Source organism: Carcharhinus amblyrhynchos, chromosome 1 (assembly GCF_965287045.1).
Source record: "Carcharhinus amblyrhynchos chromosome 1, sCarAmb.v2.hapA, whole genome shotgun sequence".
NCBI lineage: Eukaryota > Metazoa > Chordata > Chondrichthyes > Carcharhiniformes > Carcharhinidae > Carcharhinus > Carcharhinus amblyrhynchos.
The window spans coordinates 172,182,274-172,207,880 of NC_137324.1; the positions used below are offsets into that span (position 1 = coordinate 172,182,274).

Here is a 25,607-nt window from a genome sequence, read left to right on the forward strand (position 1 = left end):
ATGGAATTTAATGTTGGCAAGTGCGAGGTGGTCCACTTTGGTAGGAATAATGGTAGGAAGGACTATTACTTATGTGGCGGAAAACTGCAGCAGGCGACGGTGCAGAGGGACCTCGGGGTCCTTGTGCATGAGTCGCAAAAACCCAGCCTGCAGGTGCAGCAGGTGGTCAGGAAGGCTAATGGGATGCTGGCCTTCATAGCGAGGGGGATTGAATATAAAAGTAGGGAGGTCTTGCTGCAGCTGTATAGGGCACTGGTGAGGCCGCAGCTGGAGTACCGTGTGCAGTTTTGGTCGCCGCACTTATGCAAGGATATTTTGGCCTTGGAGGGAGTGCAGAGGAGGTTTACTAGGCTGATGCCGGAGTTGAGGGGGTTGAGCTATGAGGAGAGGCTGAATAAACTAGGCTTGTACTCGTTAGAGTTTAGAAGAATGAGGGGAGATCTCATTGAGACATATATGATGATGAATGGGATGGATAGGATAGAGGTGGAGAGACTCTTCCCGCTCAGAAAGGACAGTTGGACTAGGGGGCACAGTCTCAAGATAAAGGGGGGGACGGATTAGAACAGAGTTGAGGAGGAACTTCTTCACTCAAAGGGTGGTGAATCTCTGGAATTCTCTGCCCGTTGAAGTGGTGAAGGCTGCCTCGCTAAATATTTTTAAGATGCGGGTTGATGGGTTTTTGATAAGCGAGGGGATTAAGGGTTATGGGGAGAGGGCGGGAAAGTGGAACTGAGCCACGACAGATCAGCCATGATCTTATTGAATGGCGGGGCAGGCTCGAAGGGCTAGATGGCCTACTCCTGCTCCTATTTCTTATGTTCTTAATTCAAACCAGTTGACAAGTTACAGCAACAGCCCAAACACCAGATTTTTACAGCCCTCAGCTCCTCCCCATCCCCAGTTTCTCTTTATCTACCCTGGGCGGGATTCTCCAGCCGTTCACACCAGTGGGATTCTCCAGTCCCGCTGCAGTGAACAGAGAATCAGCAAAGCGTCAAATTTTCTGTCTTCACTGGCAGCAGTGGCAGCAGGAATGGCTGGAGAATTCTGATTCCCTTAATTCCCTTAATATTTTGAAAGCATCGATAAAATTACTCTTTAACCTTCTCAATTCCAGAGAATACAACCGTGGTTTGTGTAAATCGCTGCTCTTACTTTGACCCTTGTTCCCAAAGGCCGCAGTACCTTCATATAGTGAAATATTTCTATTTAATGTGTTCTATTGCAAACAAGTAAGCTATAAGTCACACACCAGTAGCTCACTTACACTTGCTCGAAGCTTCTTATATTCAAATGCAGGGATCGCCCTCTGAAGGCAAAAAGAATATGTCCAGGCATTGCATCTTTTTTGGAATTGAACAAAAGCATGGTGGGTAGCCATTCCCTTGTGCATTTTCCATGGCAATGCCTGGAGCAGAGTCAACCTGCTAATCAATCAGTACCCTGTTCTCGTGCAGTATAAATTGTTGCTCCTTTTGAAATTTGGCATTCTTGTGTTTGTCCTAATGAACAAAATGCTTGGGCAGCATGCCTCTGTTTTTAGAGCATTAAATTGTTTTCGTCGAGTAAAGTCTCTAAGAAAGATTAAAGGAACATCTTGCCTCACAAATTCCATTCATCATTTTAGTAAGCACCCTCACAACACTAGGTTAAAATCCTACAGGTTTATTTGCTACCAAATAAACCTGTTGGACTTTAACCTGGTGTTGTGAGACTACTTACTGTGCCTACCTCAGTCCAATGCTGGCAACTCCACATCATTCATTATTTTAAGCACGGCCCACAAGTTTAAAGTTCATTTATTGGTTTCATAAGTAGGCTTACATCCACACAGCAATGATGTTACTGGGAAAATCCCCTAGCTGCCACATTCCGGCGCCTGTTTGGGTACACTGAGCATGGCCAATGCATCTAATCAGCATGTCTTTCGGACCTTGGGACAAAACCAGGGCACCCGGAGGAAACCCCACAGACACGGGCAGAACATACAGACTCCACACATTAACCCAAGCCGGGGACTGAATCCATGTCCCTGTTGCTGTGAGGCAGCAGTGCTAATGTACCACCATGAAGCAGTTACCTCCCTTTTTCATACATTTGCATTTGCCATATCCTTACATTTCAGGGTATCTGGGCAATATGTTCCCAAGACCCTGTCAATTTAATTATGGAGTCAGTTAGTCACTCAGGTAGAGGGTGGACTCTTACAATTTCCCACCGTCCCCTTGGAGTGGGCTGCCAAGGACTGGGGGCAAAGTTAGGCATTATGGCTTGACACCGTGCCCATCAATTACCTGTTGCCGTTGGTTACTTGCCTGCAAACCAGCCTGGTCCCAGCAAAACACTGGCCTTAACTGGGTGTCCAGCAACGTGGTCCCTCTATGTTGGGGACTGCCTGCTGTCCCATCAGTGGCCTCTAATCCCAGTAAAACTGCTGGGATGAGAGCGCTGCCAACAATTTGATTGGCTGGTAACTTTTGAAGGCGGGACTTCCTCCTCAATGGGTGCGGAGGTCTTGTCCTGAGCCAATTAACAGGCTGACAGTCATAAAGTTGGTTCTGGGGCTACACAGCCACACAGAGGTGGGTTCGCCCCCTCCCCCCACCCCACCCCCACCCCACCCCCCCCGCCCCCACCCCCCCATCCCCCCACCCCCCCACCACCCCACCCCCACACCTCCCCCCCACCCCCACCCCCCACCACCCCACCCCCGATCTTTAAACCAAGAAGTGGGGCCTCTAGGTCAAATTCAGCCCGTGCTCCCTCGCTCTCCTCACCTCTGGTAAAGTGTCTGGTGTCATAGGCTTCACCGTGAGGGGAGTGTGAATGAGATAGGATCTTCGCACTGTGAAAACCATGGGTGCAAATCTGTGCACAGCACAACGTAATGGAATTCCTACTTACCGTGTTGCCAGGGTTAGTGCATTGCGGTTCTGTCCCAGACACTGCTGCAACATCCCTCACGAAACAGACACAACGGCAGCGAGAGTTTTGCATATTCAGTTTAATTGGTTTCACAGAAACACCAGATATTTACATACACTCGTCAAAAAAGCCACCGGCACAAACTGATTTTCAGTATCACAGTAGATAATTGTAATGTGCATAGCTCCATGCTAACCATTGCATACACTGTACACACAACATCCTCAGCAAACAAAACCACCGTACATAGAAAACATAGCAGTAAATAGGTAACACCAAATTACACACACACACACGCTCACACACGCACGCACACACACAGACACATTAGACACGCGCGCACAAAACCTTTCATTTTTACACATACACGGGAAAGCAATAGACAGATAGGCAGTTTTGTACTGTTGAACCTCAAACACAATGTCTGCAGAACAGAGTCCTGCTTCCAGGCCCTCATTTCAGTGGGAGGGAATCACTGCAATGAGGCCTGGTCAAAGCCACAACACTCTTGAGTACAGCTGATGGAAGACTTCAAAGTACACTGTAAAAAAAACACACACTTAAGGGGAGAATTTTACAACTAGCCATATCTGAATTCAAAGTACATTCACATACAAAAAGAGAGGAGGAAAAATAAAAGAGAGTTTCTTGGTCACTGCGCCCTTTGTCTGTTGATACTCACGCTTCGGGCTCGTAATCTTGGTATTCATCCTGTGAAAAGTGGGAACAGAGAGAAATATTAGTTTCAACGTACAAGAAGAGCTTTCTGATCATCTCCTTCTGCCTTGGGATGTGCCCGAAAGATAGCCCCTCTGCTCGGTAAACAGCCATACCCAGAAATGTGGTTTTTCTCTGGGTTGGTCCCAGCTCTCCAAGTATCATCCCCTTGCAATTCATTGACTTAGAGGATCGTGGTGGTGTAGTGGTATTGTCACTGGACTGGGGGTAACACTCTGGGGACCTAGGTTCAAATCCCACCGTGGCAGATGGTAAAATTTGAATTCAGTAAAAAAAAAATCTGGAATTGAAAGTGCAATCATAGAATCCCTACAGTGCAGAAGGAGGCCACTCAGCCCATCAAGGCTGCACCAACGACAATCCCACCCTGTCCCCATAACCCCACATATTTACCCTGCTAATCCCCCTGAAACTAAGGTCAATTTAGCATGGCCAATCAACCTAACCGACACATCTTTGGAGTGTGGGAGGAAACTGCAGCACCTGGAGGAAACCCGCACAGACACAAGGAGAATGTGCAGACTCCATACAGACAGTGACCCAATGCTGGAACTGAACCCATGTCCCTGGCACTGTGAGACAGCAGTGCTAACCACTGTACCACCGTAATGATGACCATGAAACTTTTGTCAATTATCGTAAAAATCCATCTGGTTCACTGATTTCCTTTAGGGAAACCCTTACCTCGTCTGACCTACATGTGACTCCAAACTCACAGCAATGTGGTTGACTCTTAAATGCCTCTGAAATGGCCTCGCAAGCTAATGAGGGATAATGAATGCTGGCCCAACCAGTGACACCCATATTCCATGAACAAACAAATATTTGGTACTTGCAACTTAATTAGACTAGTCTAGGGATAATATGTGAACACTTGGCAATTTGAGACCTCAAACTGAACAATTTCCACTTCACTGCTGCTGAGCTATTGGATGACAATTTGCTAACAGTGTTTCCTACTCCTTTTGTGGAGTACAGATTTGTTTCTTGTATTTGTTACTTGGGAAGTGGGCATTAGTAGCAAGACCAGAATTTGTTGCACATTCTTGTTTGCCCTTGATAAGATGGTGGTGAGCTGCCTTCTTGAACCACTGCAGTACGTGTAGTAGGTGCACCCACAGTGCTGTTAGGAAGGGAGTTCCAGGATTTTGATGCAGTTACAGTGGAGGAACAGTGATATAGTTCCAAGTCGCGATGGTATACTGCTTGGAGTGGAAGTTGTAGCTAGTGGTGTTGCTACCCTTCTCCGACTAGTTGGTAGCGTTCGCAGTCTGGAAGGTGCTGTTGAAGGAACCTTGATGAGTTGCTGCAGTGCATCTTGTCGATAGTGCACATTGTTGCCCCGTGTGTTCGCAGCAGTGAACATTTAAGGTGCTTGATTGATCAAGCCAGTTGCTTTGTCCTGGATGATATCAAACTTCCTGAATGTTGTTGGAGCTGCACTCATTCACTCTTTTGGAGATTATTCCAACACACGTCTGACTTGTTGACAATGGACAGGCTTTGGGGAATCAGGAGATGAATTACTCGCCACAGAATTCCCACCCTCTGCCTTGCTGTTGTAGTCACAATGTTCATTGGTGCCTCCTGTTCCTCACTTAAGTGACCATGTAGGAGCTTAGAAATTGAGAAGTGGACGTCAACATTTAGCTTGACCCTTGATCCCAACTTCCTAGCAGGCATCACCAGCTCGCAACCAGAACTGGCAACCTGGTGGATTTTTAATCTTTAGTGCCAGTCCAATTATCAAATAGCAGCTACTGCTTGTCTCGGTTCAGCTGACTTAACACAGACTGGATAATTGAACCTGGCACCATCTGGACTCTACAACCTCAAAGGATTACATAGAATTTACAGCAGAGGAATAGGCCACTTAGAACAACAGTTCTATGCCGATGTTTATCACAGAATCACAGAATCCCTACCATGCAGAAGGAGATCATTTGGCCCATCGAGTCTGCACTGACCACAATCCCACCCAGGCCTTATTCCCAATGCCCTACATTATCTACCCTGCTAATTCCCTGACACCAATTTAACATGGCCAATCAACCTAACCTACACATCTTTAGAAAGGGAGGAAACTGGAGCACCCAGGGGAAACCCACACAGACATGGGGAGAATGTGTAAACTCCACACAGACAATGACCTGAGGCCAGAATTGAACACTGGTCCCTGACGCTATGAGAGCAGCAGTGCTAACCACTGTGCCACCCCTATATTCTGGGCAAGTCTACTCCCATTTTAATTATTTCTCCTTCACCGACCCTGTTATCCCTTTATTCCCTGCTGTCTCTCATGTTTTTATCAAGCCTCTGCTAAATTGCATTGGTGTTATCATTTTCAAACATTCCATGTTGCAATCAGTGTCCAGCTCTTTAGCACACTGTGGAAAGAAATTCTTCCTAAAACCTCTCATTAATTTGTTAGTTGCTATCTTACATACATTCTCCCTCATTCTGAATTCATCCACGAGTGGAATAAAATGTCTTAGCATCTGCCTTATCAAGTCACTATTGTTACAAATGTGAGATCACATCGGATTGTTATGTTTCAGGACTGAGTCTATAATTTAGGGTAAAATGGAGGAATGAAAGGTCACGTGATCTGTTCTGAATTTTGATGGCAGCAAAACTGGGTTACTTGGTTGTTAAAGATGAAAAGGGAGTTCAGGTTACTTTACAGAAAGGAAAGTACAGGCCTGTAGACAATGACAAAAGCATTTGTACTGACACTGAAAATGTCCAGTTTTGTAAATAGGTATATGTCAAATTGTCTATTTATTTTCAAGATAGAATGAACTTGAGACTCTAAAGGATAGCTTATTAGCATTTCTACCTGGATACAAGGCCTACATGATTCACATTGCCAGGTAGATGAGCTTTGAGAGAATAAGAGTCTATAGGGGGCCATTATAGGATCAAGTAACATGTTTCCCTTAAAATATCACTGACTGTCACAGACAGGTCAGTCTTCAAGAGTCTGTTAGAGACAGCTGAGAGACAGAGGTAGTCAGTCTCTATGATGCAGCATGCTAGAATGCGGGTGGGTCTCACATTTGGATTGAAGAGAGCAAGGTGATAAGTGTTTAAACAAAGATGAAAGATTTGCTGAGCTTTGGCCAAAGGGAGTGTTCTCCAGGATAATTTACAGCAAGTAAATCAGTTTGAAAATTTACCCGACCAGGAAAGGAAAAATCTTAGAATCACTTTGGACTGGGCCCTATAAAACTAGATGTCCATTTGAAGGACAAAAATAACCATATAGGAAGATTTTTAATCACCTGAAATATTAAACAATGGATCTTTTCTGTAATTTAGAGTATAAGTGCTAACTTAAATAGTGTTTTGTCAACATTGCTTTAAGATTGTATGTTACAGTAAAAGTCTTAAAACATTAAATCTTCCTGAGCAATTGCGTTAAATTGGTCACTGGGAGTGGAAATTTCTTTTTAAAAGTTATCGGTCACGACAGGAATTGTAACACCATGCCTCTATTCCCTACGCAGTCTCATGCAAAGAATGATCTCTCGGGCAAAATGTTCTTGGGCTGTCTCTGTCTTTGGAATTGTACCTAAATTGATAAGAGGGGGTGGGGGAACATGTATTGTGAAAAGTAACTGCAAGAATTAAAAGAAAATTGAAGTCACTGCATGGGATTTCTTAATGTTCGCTCTCTGGTCTCATCATTGCTCCTTGAACCGTCAAGAGAAAGTGCATTTGAGAGCTCTCTGAAGTTTCCCTCAGGAATATGCAGTCATGCATCACAATCACTAGAACTTTAGTTCTGCAGCTGATGGTGCCATTTGTAACCTCAGCGTTGGAATCCTGACATGTAATTCAGAAATCTATCTTACATTGGTTTAAATCTGTTCAAGTTTGCATTAGTCTCTTCGAGATGTTGGAATGTAACTGGTGACAACTTTCTATTGGGTGTAATGTGACCAATGGTAACAAGGTGTAAGGGTCAGCTGACCCAGTAAACCATGGAACCAATTATCGAATGATGTGATGGTCAGCTGATTCACTATAAGTAACAACCTGTTGGGAATTGTGGGGAGCTTGGATTGGCTAAGGGTGAGGCCCCAAGTTTGGAGTAATGAAGTTTCTTTATTAAACCCTTTCTCTGATTTATAAGTTGGAGTAAGTTTTGTTACATTTTTATTGTCTGCATTTGAAGAGATCCTTCCCAGGAGACACGAGAAACTCTTTTGAACTCCTCCATTCTATATTACCCACAATAAGAGGAATTTCGTGAACTCACCCCGGGGGCGGCTCCAAAGGCCTCAGCGTCAGGATCTATCTGCAGTGCTTCTGTATTATCCATCATACCTTCCTGAGGGAAAAGGTCTTCATCCTGTCAAGAGAATAAGTCAGCATCAATACTGATTCATCCAATACTGAGCTATCAGCAGTACTCGTGTAGGGTGGCATCTGGTTTTGTACCAGACAGTTCTGAGTTTCAGTGCACCTCAGCACTGTTCCTATACCAGTACTCTCAGGTCCAGTATTCTTAAGCTCCCGTTGCTCGCAGAACTAACGCCCAGCCTGAGTCACAGGCACACCCCAACAGATCTGAAGATGATTCAGAGAGTCATCCAGTGGAGAAAGTGCCCTTTGGCTCATCAAGTCTGCACCGGCAATAACTACCACCAAAGTTGCACTAATCCATTTTCCTGCATAAATTCGTGTTTGACGAATTCATTGGATTTCTATGAGGACGTGACTAGTGCGGTAGACAGAGGGGAACCGGTAGATGTGGTGTTTCTCGATTTTCAAAAGGCGTTTGATAAGGTGCCTCACAAAAGGTTGCTTCAGAAGGTTAGGGTGCATGGAGTTTGGGGGTAAGGTGTTAGCGTGGATAGAGGATTGGTTGTCTCATAGGAGGCAGAGAGTTGGTATCAATGGCTGCTATTCTGATTGGTGACTAGTGGAGTGCCGCAGGGATCGGTACTGGGGCCTCAACTATTTACCATTTATATAGATGATCTGGAGGAGGGGGTTGAGTGAAGGGTGACAAAATTTGCTGATGACATGAAGATGAGTGGAAAAGAAAATTGCGTGGAGGGTGTGGAAAGTCTGCAGAGGGATCTGGATAGGCTGAGCGAGTGGGCGAGGAACTGGCAGATGGAGTACAATGTTAGCAAGTGTGAGGTTATCCACTTTGGCAGAAATAATAGTAGGAGGGATTACTATTTAAAGGGCAAAAAGCTGCAGCATGCTACGGTGCAGAGGGACCTCGGGGTCCTTGTGCACGAGTCGCAAAAACCCATTCTGCAGGTGCAGCAGGTGATCAAGAAGGCGAATGGGATGCTGGCCTTTATAGCGAGGGGGATAGAATATAAAAGCAGGGAGGTCTTGCTGCAACTGTACAGGGCACTGGTGAGACCGCAGCTGGAGTACTGTGTGCAGTTTTGGTCGCCGCACTTGCGCAAGGATATTTTGGCCTTGGATGGAGTGCAGAGGAGGTTCACTAGGCTGATACCGGAGATGAGGGGGTTGGACTATGAAGAGAGACTAAATAGACTGGGTCTGTACTCGTTGGAGTTTAGAAGGATGAGGGGAGATCTTATAGAGACGTATAAGATAATGAAAGGGTTGGATAGGGTAGAGGTAGAGAGATTCTTCCTGCTTAGAAAGGACAGCAGGACTAGAGGGCACAGCCTCAAGAAAAGGGGGGGGTGCAGTTTAGAACGGAGTTGAGGAGGAACTTCTTCACTCAAAGGGTGGTGAATCTCTGGAATTCTCTGCCTGTTGAAGTGGTGGAGGCTGCCTCGCAAAATATATTTAAGTCACGGGTAGATAGGTTTTTGACAGACAAGGGAATTAAGGGTTATGGAGAGAAAGCGGGAAAGTGGAACTGATCCACTTCAGATCAGCCATGATCTTATTGAATGGCGGGGCAGGCTGAAAGGGCTAGACGGCCTATTCCTGCTCCTATTTCTTATGTTCTTATGTTCTTACTTATCCCATTTCCTTGAACGGTTGTGGTATTTCAAGTACTCATCCAAATATTTTTTAAAGGTTTCCGGCCTTGATTACCTTCCCAGGCAGTGCATTCCAGATTCCCACCACCCTATGAGTGAAAGAATGTTTTCTCAAATCCCCTCTGAATCTCCTATCCCTCATTCTTAAGCTATGCCTCTTCTTGAGTGAACCCTCAAGCAAGGGGAACCGCTGATTCCTATCCACCCTCTCCATTCCCCTCATAGTCTTTATACATCTCTCCCCCCTTAGCCTTCTCTGCTCGAGAGAAAACAATCTAAGCCTACCCAGTCTCTCCTTATAGCTCAAATGCTCAATCCCAGGCAACATCCTGGTGAACTGTCTCTGTACCCTCTCTAATGCAAACACATCCTTCCTATAGGGAGGTGACCAGAGCTGCACACGGTACTCCAGCTGATTCGATTTGATTTGATTTATTATTGTCACATGTATTAACATGCAGTGAAAAGTATTGTTTCTTGTGCGCTATGCAGATAAAGCATACTGTTCATAGAGAAGGAACTAGGGTGTAGAGAAAGATCAACTTAGTGCGAGGTAGGTTCATTCAAAAGTCTGACAGCAGCAGGGAAGAAGCTGTTCTTGAATCGGTTGGTACGTGACCTCAGACTTTTGTATCCCTTTCCCAAAAAAGGTGGAAGAGAGAATGTCCAGGGTGCATGGGGTGCTTAATTATGTTGGCTGCTTTTCCAAGGCAGCGGAAAGTATAGAGAGTCAGTGGATGGGAGGCTGGTTTGCGTGATGGATTGGGCTACGTTCACGACCTTTTGTAGTTCCTTGCGGCCTTGGTCACAGCAGAAGCCCATACCAAGCTGTGATACAACCAGAAAGAATGCTTTCTATGGTGCATCTGTAAAAGTTGGGTGAGAGTCGTAGCTGACATGTCAAATTTCCTTAGTCTTCTGAGAAAATCGAAGTGTTGGTGGGCTTTCTTAACTATACTGTCAGCATGGGGGGACCAGGATAATTTGTTGGTGATCTGGACACCTAAAAACGTGAAGCTCTCAATCCTTTCTACTTCATCCCCATTGATGTAAACAGGGGCATGTTCTCCTTTACACTTCCTGAAGTTGACGACAATTTCCTTCATTTTGTTGACATTGAGGGAGAGATTATTGTTGTTGCACCAGTTCACCAGATTCTCTATCTCATTCCTGTACTCTGTCCTGTCACTGTTTGAGATTCAACCTACTATGATGGGCTGGCCTAACCAACTCCAGCATGACCTCCCTGCTTTTAACTTCTGTGTAACAGTGAGCTTTTATCAAAGTTTATTTAAGAATACAGTTAACATATAGCAACAATCTTTACCAGTTACAAACAAGAAAGAAAAACAACCATGATATTGTATAAACCTTAACAGCTAATTCGGTTCCAACCAAACAAATCCCACAAACAAAACACTTGCCACAGGTTTAGCATAGAAAACATGAAAATTCATGTGATGCTGGAACTTAGTGCTTTTGTTGGATGCTGTAGTTCCCTTGATAAATACACAAGCTTGAAGCCAGAACAGCTTCCCAAAATATCAGGGAGAGAGAGGGGCTCCAGGGGTCCCGCCAACAGCAGAATTTTCATTCCAGGAAGGCCAGGAGACCTGCTTCTAGCTAGCCAACAGAATCTATAATACCAGAGAGACAGAGAGAGAAAAACTGCCTGCCATTTAACAACCAGGGGCAACTTCTAACTCAAGCAGCAGCAAGCAGCCAAGCTGAAAGTGAAACATTGAATTCACTATGAAGAAAACAAAAACTGTCCAAAACACATGACCCGCCACCCAATCTTCCCTCAAACATCACAGGTTCATAAAACAATCTCAAAAAATACCTGAGGCCCAGAGTAAAAATAAATCCCCCATTTAAACCATTGAAGCAGCAATAAAAGGACTTCTAGCAGACGGCGTGGCAACAATGAAAAAAAAACCAAAGCTGCTTATAGTTGCAGAGAACATGATTTAAAAAAAACATTTCTTAAAGGTGAACTAGTGTCACACATTGAATAGTGACTCTCATCAGCTTTTACAGGTGCACTATTGAAAGCATCCTTTCTGGTTGTATCACAGCTTGGTATGGCTCCTGCTCTGCCCAAGACTGTAAGAAACTACAAAGGGTCACAAATGAAGCCCAGTCCATCATGCACACCAGCCTCCCATCACCGACACTGTCTATATTTCCTGCTGCCTCAGAAAAGCAGCCAGTATAATCAAGGACCCCACGCACCCGGACATTCTCTCATCCACCTTCTTTTGTCAGGAAAAAAATACAAATTCTGCGATCATGTACCAAATGATTCAAGAACAGTTTCTTCTCTGCTGCCATTAGACTTTTGAATGGACCTATCTCACATTAAGTTGCTCTTTGTCAACACCCTAGTTGAGATTGTAACACTACATTCTGCACTCTCTCCTTTCCTTCCCTATGTACGGTATGCTTTGTCTGTATAGCATGCAAGAACCAACAATTTGCACTGTATAGTACATGAGGGGGGATCTCAGAGAGATTATAAAATTCCAACACGATAGACAGGGTAGATGCAGGAAGGGTGTTCCCGATGATAGAGGAGTCCAGAACCAAGGGTCACAGTCTGAGGATTCAGGGTAGGCCACTTAGGATGGAGGTGAGGAGACATTTCTTCACCCAAATAGCGGTGAGTCTGTATAATTCATTACCACATGAAGTAGTTGATGTCAAAACATTGAATGCATTCAAGAGGCAACTGGATATAGCACTTGGGAGAATGGGATCAAAGATTATGGGGAGAAAGCAGGATTAGGCTATTGAGTTGGATGATCAGCCATGATCTTGATAAATGGTAGAGCAGGGTCAAAGGGTCAAATGGCCTCCTCCTGCTCCTATCTTCTACGTTTCTACGTGACAATAAGTTAAATCAATATGATATAGGCTTAAGAGGCTGAATGGCGTCCTAGGCTTTGCTATTTTTCACATGTGGCTGTTTGCTATTCACAGAATCTTTTTTCCTGGCGAAATGCACAGTCGTAGCACTGTCAGGGGACTGAGGAGCTGACAAATCAGTTGTCAAGCCGTCCATTAAGTAGCAAGACTCTGGTTAGGGATGGTGAAATGATGGGGTTGCAGTCGGAATGGCAAGAGCAAGTTGGCAAGATGTCAGTCAATTGACACTGGCTAATGAGTAAGCAGCATAGTTGGCAGGTTGCCTGGTACTGGCACACGGATGGACCAGGAATGATCTGCCTGTTCGTCATCGTCTCAACTGCATTAATCATGTTGCAAGACATCCAATTCATAATTTATGACTGTACATTGAGTTTTGTTTCCTTTCCATCCAACAAAATGCCTACACTACAAGCAAGGCAGTCCAAAGCTACCTCAGTAAATCTTGTGCCCCCCCCTCCCCCCACTTTGTGCGTTAGAATGAATTTTAAAAATCTGCATTTATTAAGTCCATTTTTCTCTACACCCCAGCTATGACTGTAACACTACAGTCTGCCCCTTCCCCTTTCCTTTTCTATGAACGGTATGCTTTGTCTGTGTAAGCGTGCAAGAAACAATACTTTTCACTCTATGTTAATACATGTGACAATAATAAATCAAATCAAATCAAATCAAAATAATTACTGATTTAAAAGGAGAACATTAGGAAACCAACTGCATACCCTCATTGTTCTACAATTTTCACAGCATACGTACCAGAGGAAATATCCATTATGTGATACTGTGCGTTCCTGCAACACTTGGCCCATTTCACGCGCAATTTACACAATCAATAATCATTACAATGGAGTGGGGAGGATGAGATTACTTTCTCCAATGTCATTTACTGGTTCACAGTTTTGCAGCAGTCATTTGATGTACACATTTGTAAAACTGTTGCATGAACAGAATCTGGTGTGAAATTTTAGGAAAAATTGGGGAGCACGGTGGCACAGGGGTTCGCAATGCTGCCTCACACAGTGCTAGGGATCTGTGTTCAATTCCCCCTTGCGTCACTATCTGTGAGGAGGTTGCACATTCACCCCGTGTCGGCGTAGATTTCGGGGGTCCATGGTGCAACCTCAGAATGTTTCCAGAGATCCCTCTTCTTTCCCAGTAAGTCCACCTTCTGGCCTCAGCTTTCTCCTGGGAATCACTCTTCATTTCCAGGAGGTTAGGTTGATTGGCTATGCTAAAATGACACTAGTATTGGGGGGATTGGCAGGGCAAATATGCGGGGTTACAGGATTAGGGGCCCGGGTGGGATTGTGGTCGGTGCAGACTCAATGGGCTGAATGGCCTCCTTCTGCACTGCAGGGATTCTGTGATAATTCTGTGAGGTTCATCTTCTTTACTCAATAGTGGGTCAGTGACATTGGGCATCTTTTCAAGACGGTGCCAGGTATGACAACGAACTACATGCCATTCAGGCCTGCCCTGCCATCAAATACAGCGCAAAACGCCAGGGTGTGTAATTAATGAGGTTGGGACCGGTGGATTTGGTGTGTTTTACCACCAGCCACCACAGCGGGAAAAACTCCACATGCCCTTCCCCACCATGGGACTTTGTTCCAAGCTGGATGAGGTCCGTCCATCGGCCGGAATTGTATCCCCCCTCACACCAGGGGAATCGGAGCGGGCAAGGAGCAGACCTTGGGCAGGGCTTTACATTTGTGGGATGAGCAAAGGCATGAAGTCCTGCCCGTCAACTCTGTTTCTCTCTCCACAGGTGCTGCCACCTGTTTTTCCAGCACTTTGTGTTATTATTAACCAAACTGGCAGATAAGTGAACAATATAACAGTGAATAACATCAAATTTACAGCATAGAAATGAGCCATTCTATCCAGCTCACCTGTACCAGAGTTTATGTTGCTCACAAACTCCTCTCACCGTGTTTTATCCAGCTATATCAACATATTTTGCTATTTCTGTCTCATATGCACACTCTTAAATGTATCTTTCCTATTAGCCTCAACTATTCTTTATAGTAGTGAGTTCCATACTGTGACAGTTTCTGGATACAGATATTAGTCCATCAATTTCCTACTGGTTATCTTATTCATATTGCTCCTAACTTTGACTCTTCCACAGGTGGAAACATGTTTTCCACTTATTAAATATCTTACTTTATTAAACCCCACATAATCTTAGAAGCTCCTCAGTCTTCTCTTTTCTACAGGAAACAGACACAGCGTTTTCAGCTTTCATGACAGTCATAACCTTTCAGTTCTTGAATCATCCTTGCAATTTTTTTCCGAATCTTATAATTATTTTCTGAATTGCCTCCAGGGATCTCTGTACCCTTTTATAATATGGAGACCAGAACTTTTCACAGCACTCCAAGTTAAAAGTTTTAAAGTTTATTTATTAGTCACAAATCTGCTTATATTCACATGGCAATGAAGTTACTCTGAAAATCCCCTAGTTGCCACAGTCCGGCGCCTGTTTGGTACACTGATGGAGAATTTAGCATGGCCAATGCACCTAACCAGTACATCTTTGGACTGTGGGAGGAAACTGGAGAACCCAGAGGAAACCCACACAGACACGGGGAGAGTGTGCAAGTTCCACACAGACAATGACCCAAGCCAGGAGTCGAACCTGGGTCCCTGGCATTGTGAGGCAACAGTGCTAATCACTGTGCCACCATGGCCTAACTGGACAGCACGGTGGCACAGTGGTTAGCACTGCTGTCTCACAGTGCCAGGGATGTGGGTTCAATTCTGGCCTTGGATAACTGTGTGGAATTTGCATGTTCTCCCCGTGTTTGTGTGGATTTCTTCCAGGCGCTCTGGTTTCTTCCCACAGTCCGAAAAGGAATGCTAGTTAGGTGGATTGGCCATGCTACATTCTCCCTCAGTGTCCCCGAACAGAGTGTGGTGAGTAGGGGATTTTCACAGTAACGTCATTGCAATGTTAATGTAAGCCTACTTGTGACTAATAAATAAACTTTTTTGTAAACTAGGGTGTGGTACCCGTTTAGCAGAACTTCTCTGCTTTCAATTCTATTCTATGTCTCCGGAAACAGACACCAGCGCTGGAATTCTACCACCTCACCCGCCATGAAATTGGAGCGGGCGAGGGTTGGGTAACAGAATTGTCCGTTGGCCTCGGGTGGGAATTTCTTACCTCACTCGAGTGAGGCTGTAAAATCCCACCCCAGGTTTTATTTTTCATTTATTAACCTGGGATGCTACTTACAGTAAATTGGATATCTGTACCTCAAGATCCCTTTGCTTTGCAACCCAATTTGTCTTTTATTTTCCCAGGAGTACGTGACTTGTAAGACAACAAATGAAGGAAAACTCCAAATTTTGATGAAGAAACAGAAGTCTGATGATGCACAGAAGTCATTCACAGAGCTCCTTTCATCTCTGGACCTTGGTCTGAAAATCTACAGGATATCCAAAACATACAATCAAACTCTAAAGTTTTAGAGCTGTTAAAATAGAAGAGTGTATTTACTAGAGGATGAAATAGTCCATAATGCGGCATTATAAGGCCCGCATGTTGACACAGTGGTTAGAACTGCTGCCTCACGGTGCCAGGGATGTGGGTTCAATTCTAGTCTTTGGGTGATCGTCTGCGTGGAGTTTGCACATTCTCCACATGTCTGCGTTGGTTTCCTTTGGGTGCTCTGGTTTCTTCTCACACACCAATGATGTGCAGGTTAGTTGGATGGGCCATTCTAAATTGTGTCCGAAGATGTGTGGGTTAGGGGACTCACTGGAGTAAATACGTGGAATTATGGGGATAGGGTCTGGCTAAGATGCTCTGTGGGAGAGTTGGCGCAGACTCAATGGGCCAAATGGCCTCCTCCTGCACTGTAGGAATTCTATAAGACTTTGCCTATTTCATACTTTCACATCAGTACAATAAAGAACAAGCAATTCACACTGAAGGGCAAATTCTCTGCTTCTGAGCACTGAAATTCTCAGTTGAAAGAAATGTCTCTCTGTCGAAGAGTCTCTTGCAGATGATCAAGGGTAAACGAACCTAATCTTTCAGAGTCAATGCCATTTCAATTATAACCATAAACAACTGAGACAGGGCATCTTGTTCATACAAACACAAGCTGCCTGGAGCTAAATTAAAGCCCAATAGAACGGAGACGAGATCTCCGCGCGAGAGAATATGCTATCAAGATCACATGACAAAGAGAGGCTTGGATTGCTTTAAATCACTGTTGATGTGAAGCACGCTGCTGTGAAAATTAAGTACAAAATCTGCAAGCTCCCTTAATTGGCAGAGATCACAGCATGTTCCCAAGGACATCATTAATAACCTGTAAAGGTACAATAACGTCAGCAGGGCCAATATTGTTCTGTTATCCGCAGGTCACTGCATTAACATTTCACAAGGTGAATGCCTTCAAATTATTGTATCCTTTACTCTTCAATGTGCTTGGATTAAGCACTTACATAGAATCCCTACAGTGAAGGAGGCCATTCAGCCCATCAAATCTGCACTGACTCTCTGAAAGAGCACCTTACCTTGGCCCATCCTCCATTCCCATAACCCCATGCATTTACTATGACTAATTCACCTCACCTACACATTTTTGGTTACATAGGGGCAATTTAGCATGGCCAATCCACCTAACCTGTACATCTTTCGACTGTGATCCGCCTTTCAACAAATGGGGGAAGCAAGTGAAAGATCACAGAATCCAGTACTGCCTGCAAGAGTCTATAGAATCAAAGAATAGAATCTGTACAGTGCGGAAGGAGGCCATTTGGCCCACCAAGCCTACACCAACAACAATCCCACTATATCCGGGTAACTCCACATATTTATCATGTTAATCACTGACACTAAGAGACAATTTAACATGGCCAATCAACCTAACCTGCACATCACTAGATTGTGGGAGGAAACCAGAGCACCCGGAGATAACCCATGCAGACACGGTGAGAATGTGCAAACTCCACACAGACAGTGACCCGAGGCCGGAATTGAACCCAGGTCCCTGGAGCTGCAAGGCAGTGGTGCTAACCACTGTGCCACCTAATATGTTGCAATTATTTTGGCTTCTCTGCAGTACAAATGAATCAAGTGCCTCACATAAACAGTAGACACTCAGCAGTATTGAATATTCTAGTTTGACAGCTCTTAATAATAGAAATGTTGTAAATAGCAATAAATGCCTAATTGTATGAAGAAGGCTGTGCTTCATACAGCTGGTCGAGGACATTACTTGAATCACTCGATTTTAATTATGCACTTACATATTTTCCTTTTAAACTTTACTGTCTGGTTCACTGTCAACAATCACCTTTATAAGTGAACTTTGCGTCGCTTATTTTCTGAAGCATGCCTTTTATTAAGAGTCTCCAGTTAAACAAATAGCATTGTGTGGGGTCATAATGAAGATATATTGCTGTTTCAATGTAACATGTGTTGCTGATTCAATGTAACATGCATTGCTGTTCTAATGTAACATGCGTTGCTGATTCAATGTAACATGCATTGCTGTTTTAATGTAACACTCATTGCCACTTCAATATAAGATGTATCGCTGTTTCAATGTAAGACGCATTGTTGTTTCAATGTAACAAACATTGCTGTTTCAATGTAACACACATTGCTGTTTCAATGTAACACACATTGCTGTTTCAATGTAACACACATTGCTGTTTCAGTGTAACACACATTGCTGTTTCAGTGTAACACACATTGCTGTTTCAGTGTAACACACATTGCTGTTTCAGTGTAACACACATTGCTGTTTCAGTGTAACACACATTGCTGTTTCAATGTAACATACATTGCTGTTCCAATGTAACACGCATTGCTGTTTCAATGTAACATGCATTGTTGCTTCAAAGTAACACATGTTGCTGTTCCAATGTAACATACATTGCTGTTCCAATGTATCATGCATTGCTGCAAGCATTCTCCTCACAATATTAGGAACGGACAGAAAGTCAACTATTGACACCCACACCAATACACACTAAAGTAAAAGTTTATTTTTTTAGTCACAAGTAAAGCTTACATTAACACTGCGATGAAGTTATTGTGAAATTTCCCTAGTTGTCACAGTCTGGCGCCTAAACAGCGCATTTTTCAGAATGTGGGAGGAAACCAGAGCACCTGGAGGAAACCCACGTGGACAAAGACAGAGACCCAAACCTAAAATCGAACGTGGATCTCTTGCGCTATCAAGCAGCAATGTTATCATGCCACCCCTACACACTGTAAAAAAAAACTGCACAATATTTACCTCAAACTGTCAGAATGATTGAAGATATTTACACTCTCAGCTTTGGGAGATGGTAAAGAAAAAACCTCACTGATGTTGAATAAATAATACTCAAAAAATTAACATGGAAACCTACTGTAATTAGTACACAAGAATACATATTAATTGGTAAGAATTAACTTCAAAACAGGTTTTAGAATAAAAACATCTCGGGGAATGAGGCAGAGTGAAATATATGAGGGTCATTCAAAATGGTAGGCTAGATCTTACCAAAAAAATGGCAAAGTGTTGTTTCCAACAAGAAAACCGGTGCTTTTTCTCTCCAGATCTTGTGACATTTTTCCAAAAACAATTAAGGGGACATATCTCACACTGTCAGATGGGGGGTGGGGGGGGGGGGGGGGGGGTGGGTACGGGGCCTAAACAAACTGGCAAAGCTCGTCCACCCTGAGATAAGGCACAGTAAGAAGTCTCACAACACCAGGTTAAAGTCCAACAGGTTTATTTGGCACACGAGCCACTAGCTTTCAGAGCGCTGCCCCTTCATCAAAGAGATGGAGTGGGAAGTGGGAACATGTGGCAGTGGTGGTCAACATTCATCTTTCAAGCATCATCACCAACACTGAGTAACAGATAATTTATCTGGTCCTTGTTTGTGGGATCGTTCTGTGCTGCTATGTTTAGCCCACGTAATGACACTAGACTGCAAGCTCTTTCCTCAAAGGACTTCAAAGTGCTTTGAGACGTTCTGAGGATGAGAACAAGGCGCGACATGACTGCAAGCTCTTTCTTCCATGGATCAGACTTTGCACAAGCCTGTTCCAGTTATTGACTTCATGGCATTTGAAAGCAAAACTGCTGAAGTAATTGAACTGTGAACATGCCCCAATCTACTTATGTATGTCCCAGAGAGAGTTGTAATACACAAAGCCTGTTATCCTCTGGCCTAGAGGGAGCACTGATTAGTGGATAGCGGGGGAGCTTTTTAATTAAGTATCTATTCAATTTGAGTGCTTTACCCAACAATTAAAAATACACAAATGAGACACTTAAGATAAATTTCCTCATTAAGATTTGAAGAAATAGTATTGAATAAGATTTATGAACATAAATCTTGTTGGCCCACTCATTAAAGCCACTACTGGCTGGAATTATGGAGCATTTAATGCAACAAGCACATCTCAGGTTCATTGTAGGGACACAGTAGGTGGGATTTTCCTGGTGGGCTTCTGGATTTCGCTGTCAGGGTACTGGTTTTCCAACTTTGAGAGCCCACCCACAAGCTTAATTGGACATCACCTTTAGAGGAAGACATAGAACACTCTTGAGGGAAAAAAGTGGAAGATCCCTAATTTTTAACCAATGGATCCTAAAGCTAGATTGTCCCACAAAACATCTTCTCCATATCAACCCTGTCAAGGCCCCTCAGGGTTTTACATGGTTCAATCAAGTTGCTCTTACTCTTCTAAACTCCAGTAGATACAAGCATAACTTATGCAATCTTTCCTCACCCAACCAGCCCATTCCTGATAGACCTTCTCTGAATCGCTTCCAACACATTTACATCCTTTGTTTAAGAAGGAGACTAATATTGTACACAATACTCCAGATGTGGTCTCACACAGGCCCTATATAACTGTAGCATGCTCTTGTATTCAATTCCTCTCACAATAAACAATAACTACTCTTGTATTCAATTCCCCTCACAATAAATAATAACGTCATATTAACTCTTGTAATTATTGGCAGTACCTGAATACAAGCCTTTTGTGATTCATGCACCAGGACTCTCAAAGCTCTGCAATTTAGATAGAATCATAGAATGCCTACAGTACAGTAGGAGGCCATGTGGCCCATTGAGCCTGCACTAACAACACCTAGGCCCCATCCCTGTAAGCACACTTATTTACCCTGCTAATCCCAATATTCTTGCTATTGAGCAAGTCCAGCAAAGGTTCACCAGACTGATTTGTGGCGTGGTGGGACTGATATATGAAGAGAGACTGGATCGACTGGGCTTGTACTCACTGGAATTTAGAAGAATGAGAGGGGATCTCATAGAAACAGATAAAATCCTGATGGGACTGGACAGGCTAGATGCAGAAAGAATGTCCCCAATGTTGGGAAAGTGCAGAACTAGGGGTCACAGTCTAAGAATAAGGGGTAAGCCATTCAGGACTGAGATAAGGAAGAACTTCTTCACTCAGAGAGCTGTGAACCTGCAGAATTCTCTACTACAGAAAGTTATTGGGGCCATATCGTTAAATATGTTCAAGAGGGAGCTAGATGTGGCTCTTGTGGCAAAAGGGATCAAGGGGAATGACGAGAAAGTGGGAGTGGGATACTGAAAATGCATGATTAGCCATGATCATATTGAATGGTGGTGCAGAATAGGCTCGAAGGGGCGAGTGGCCTCCTCCTGCACCTATTATCTATGTTTAATTGCTCTGACACTAAGGAGCATTTCCAATCCACCTGACCCTCACACCTTTGGACTGTGGGAGCAAACTGGAGCACCTGGAGGAAACCCCGTGCAGACACGAGGAGAATGTGCAAACTCCACACAGACAGTCACTCAAGGTTGGAATTGAACCTGGGTCCCTGGCACTATGAGGCGGCAGTGCTAACCACTGTGCCACCACAAATTTTTTTCTTTATTTTATTTAATTTCACACTTTTCCCATGCACTTTATCTCTAACCTGGCTGGAATTCCACATCCTACCTCATCCCTCCATTCCGGGCTTGAGCGGGATTTAACAACTGAGCCTCATACACAAAGCGAGATCTGAAATAACAACTGTTTGCTTCACTACTCCAGGCAACATTTGCAAATCAATAAGTCACTGATAAGCTTGATTAGTCTGCAGATCTCATTGATTTTAAAGTGTTAAATTAGATTTATACCTTTGGAGTTGCTGACTGAATATCATCAGTTAAATACCAGGAACTGTTTCCACTGGCTGTTGGCTCTGTAAAGTAAGAAATCTCACAACGCCAGGTTTAAGTCCACTGAGTGTGTACCTTTATATGCCCTGTTTGTGATCAGAACTCCCCACTCACCTGACTAAGGGGCAAAGCCCCAAAAGCTAGTGGCGTTTGCTACCAAATAAACCAGTTGGACTTTAACCTGTGTTGTGAGACTTCTTACTGTGTTTACCCCAGTCCAATGCCGGCATCTCCACATGTTGGGTGTGTAGCCAGAGGGTGCGGACTTAAGATCAATTGCCAAACTACTGACAGGGAGGTGAGAGGAACTTGCTTCTTGGCGCAACTTATTATAATCGGGAAAGCTCGGCCTGCAAGGATAGTGGAAGCAGATTCAATAGTAGCTTTCCAAAGGGAACTGGATATATATAGCTGAGAAGGAAACGTTTACCGGGCTAAGGGGGAGTGGGATTGACTTGATAGCTCATCAAAAGAGGCCCAGCCACAATGGGTCAAATAGCCTCCTCCTGTGCTGTAACATTCTATGGGTGGAATTCTCTGACAGTTAACGCCAGCAGGGTTCTCTGATCCCGCCGGCAGCGCATCCCTGCCCGTGGGTTTCCTGGTGGTATGGAGTGGCTTCAACAGGGAAATCGCATGGACAGCAACAGGATCAGAGAATCCCATCACCAGCGAATGATATGATGTCCTTCACCGTCAAGGAACAGGTCTCTGGGAGGCCGAGAATCTCGCCCACTGACTCTCGTCTTAATCGGGCCAAGATTCGAGGCAAATTGCTAAGGCATTCAATCGGATATTATCTGCTTAATTTGACAAGGGCATCCTACACAAGCTGACAAATGGTGTAATGTTGTAAACAAAACTCTCAGAGTAGCATTTCCCTCCAGTGCATCCAAATTGATAAATAAAATGGGTTCATTTACACTGCGTCATTAATAAAATAGAGAGGACAGCATGAATATCTAGTGAAGAATGAGTTTGAAGGTTGCAAGGATAAGTAAAGTTGAATCCAGTCTGAAGTATGATTAACTCCTTGTGGTATTGGAGCCATGGTCAGGTCAAATGTGGGATATACAATTTGACAGATATCCTTGTGTTGCACGTTGAGGGACAGAGAAAAAAACTCAATGTTCCTCTGGAGGTGAAGTGGGATGGAAAATATCGAAGACGGAATGGATTTTATTTATTCTTTTGGAGGAGAAATGTCACTGAGTTCAATTTTGATTTTCTGCTTCAGCAGACTCGGAGCACTGTGTCTTGGTCACTGAAGTGCACAGCAGAATATAACTCCCTCCCCCGTGGCATTTGGTTACTAGGGAGTACTTCAACAGGAGAGAGTGGAGATTCCACTGCCTCCTCACTTTTCTGGTTGTATCACAACTTGTTATGGCTCCTGCCCTTACCAAGACCACAAGAAACTACAAAGGGTCAAGGATGAAGCCCGGTCCATCACTCAAACCAGCCTCCCATTCATTGACTCCGTTTACACTTCCTGCAGCCAGCATAATCAAGGACTCCACGCACCCCGGACATACTGTCTTCCACCTTCTTCCGTCAGGAAAAAGCTGCAAAAGTCTGAGGTCACGTACTAACCGACTCAAGAGCAGCTTCTTCCCTGCTGCTGTCAGCCTTTTGAATGGAAAGTCTCACCCCATCTCTAACTGAAATATTATATTCTGCAACCTCTCTTTTCCTTCTTCTATGCGTACTTTATGAACGATATGCTTTGTCTGTGTAGCGGATAAGAAACAATGCTTTTCACTGTATCCCAATACATGTGACAATAATAAATCAATTCAATTCACCTGCAACCTGGTTAAGTCTGTGGAAGCAGATTGGGGTGACATTCCCACCCCATCAATAAGTAGGTCCATTAAGTGGGCAATTAATGCGCGCTTATGGGGCCTCACCACAGCACTGCTGCAGCTGGCAATACCCCATGGAAGGAGGAAGAGCCGTAGATAGCGTGGTAAGCAAACCCAGGGGAAATTTCATTGATGGTCTGAGACGGGTGGGGTCCCTCATTCAAAGGCATTCAGTGTGCTCACTAAGTGCCAACCCCATGCCTCTGCTACTGACCCCTCTCCCCTGCAATCCCCATGATGTGACACCCTCTCTCTCCGCCAAACCATTACTCACTTCTAGTCTGGGGATACTACAAGCAGTAGCCACCGTTGACACTGTCATTCATTCCAGTTCCTGACCTCTGATTCATGATAGTTCTCAGTGGATGGGACTCCCACCTCCCAGAGATCGTCCTCAATCTCAGGGTAAGTCCACCGCTCTCCGCTAAGTACCCGAGTGATACTCAATTTGGTGTGTTGGCGCTAAAAGAGGCGATGCAGGGCTCTCATCAGCTCTCCAGCCAGTGGGCAAGTAACATCACTCACATTCCACAAGAGTAGATCTTATAAACACACAAAAACTGTGTAACTTACCACAATTCCCTGTTATCTTGTTAGGGTGTCCCCCTTAGATCACGAATTCCATCAACATCGTCCCACTTAGAACCAGGGAAGTTAATTTACTGTGGATTTTCAATAAGATCCAAGTCTTTGGGGCTAATTGAAAAGTTTTCATGAATAACAAAAACCTGTCCAAACTGTGACTTTTGATGGTTTTCAATTAAAACCTAATTATTGCTTCTCTGCGGTAACTGTACAAAGGTACCATTTTAAGCTCATGAAGTGGAGACAGTGCAGAAGAAAAACCATTGAGGTGGAGTCATAGTGGTAAAACTCTGAGATGGGAGACATATACTCCTTAGAAATGTGAGTAACCTGATTTTGGGGCAAGCAGAGGGGTTGGCAATGTGAGCAGCAACTGCACCTGGATGGTGAGGCCTAGAGTGCACGCTTTATTGGGCCTCGGGCCTCATTGTCAGGCTTTGAAGCTGTGGACAGCAAACCAGTATCACCCAAATATTGGATGTTGGACCTGGTTATTGGGGAGACATCTAACGGGCCTCCCCAGTAGGTTACCAGTCAAACACTATGGAAGACTCAAGGTAATTAATGCCAGCCTAGTCACCAGCGCCCAAACATCAAGACTGAAGAATAGAAAGCTCAAAATTCCTTCACTTAGTGGGGAAATGGATGGCGTCACTCTCAAATGCGGCACTTGAATCTTCAGCCTGGCAAAGGCAAAGGCTGTTGATGTTCAGGTACAGCACCATAGAATCATGACAGTGCGGAAGGAGGCCATTTGACCCATCGAGCCTGCACTGACAACAATCCCACCCAGACCCTATCCCCGTAACCCCACATATTTACCCTGCTAATCCCCCTGACACTGTGGGACAACTTAGCATGACCAATCCGCCTAATCTGCACAGCTTTGGGCACTGAAGGGCAATTCAGAATGGCCAATCCACCTAACCTCTGCAACCTCTGGACTGTGGGAGGAAACCAGAGAGCAGCCGGAGGAAACCCACGCAGGCACGGGGAGAACGTGCAAACTCTACCCGGACAGTCACCTGAGGTTGGAATCGAAGTGGAGGTTGGCCCTGGCACTGCGAGGCAGCAGTGCCAACCGCTGTGCCGCCCCAGGTCAGACGCAGCTTCAAATAGGTCATGCTCCTGCTTCGTTAAGTTACTTCTTGCTTAGAATTGCCATGATAGCATTTGAATTGGCCCACGCAGTCCTGAACTTTCACTCATTCTTGGCATTCAACACACCTCAACATGGGAATTATTAAAATATCCTGTCATGTTTCCAAGCATGTGACTCAACTTCGATGCTCAACTAGCCCCCGTGGCAATCATCAGTTACTCCGTGCTGCCAGGCATAGCATCAGCCCCAGTGCCACAGAAAGTAACAATCCGTCACGCCTGG

At 44.4% G+C, this 25,607-nt stretch overlaps 1 protein-coding gene across 1 annotated transcript in view; it reads right to left on the reverse strand.

Annotated features, from left to right (window-relative positions):
- Positions 1-3,002: 3,002 nt before the first annotated feature.
- The window catches only part of LOC145350834 (alpha-synuclein-like), a 98,244-nt gene continuing 75,639 nt past the window's right edge, over positions 3,003-25,607 (reverse strand). Inside the window, exons 5-6 of the mRNA XM_080200191.1 lie at positions 7,931-8,023; positions 3,003-3,639 (exon numbers count right to left, since the gene is read on the reverse strand). Of these exons, the coding sequence (XP_080056317.1) occupies positions 3,607-3,639; positions 7,931-8,023 (126 nt within the window). The 3' untranslated portion in view covers positions 3,003-3,606. The remainder of the gene's footprint in view (positions 3,640-7,930; positions 8,024-25,607) is intronic.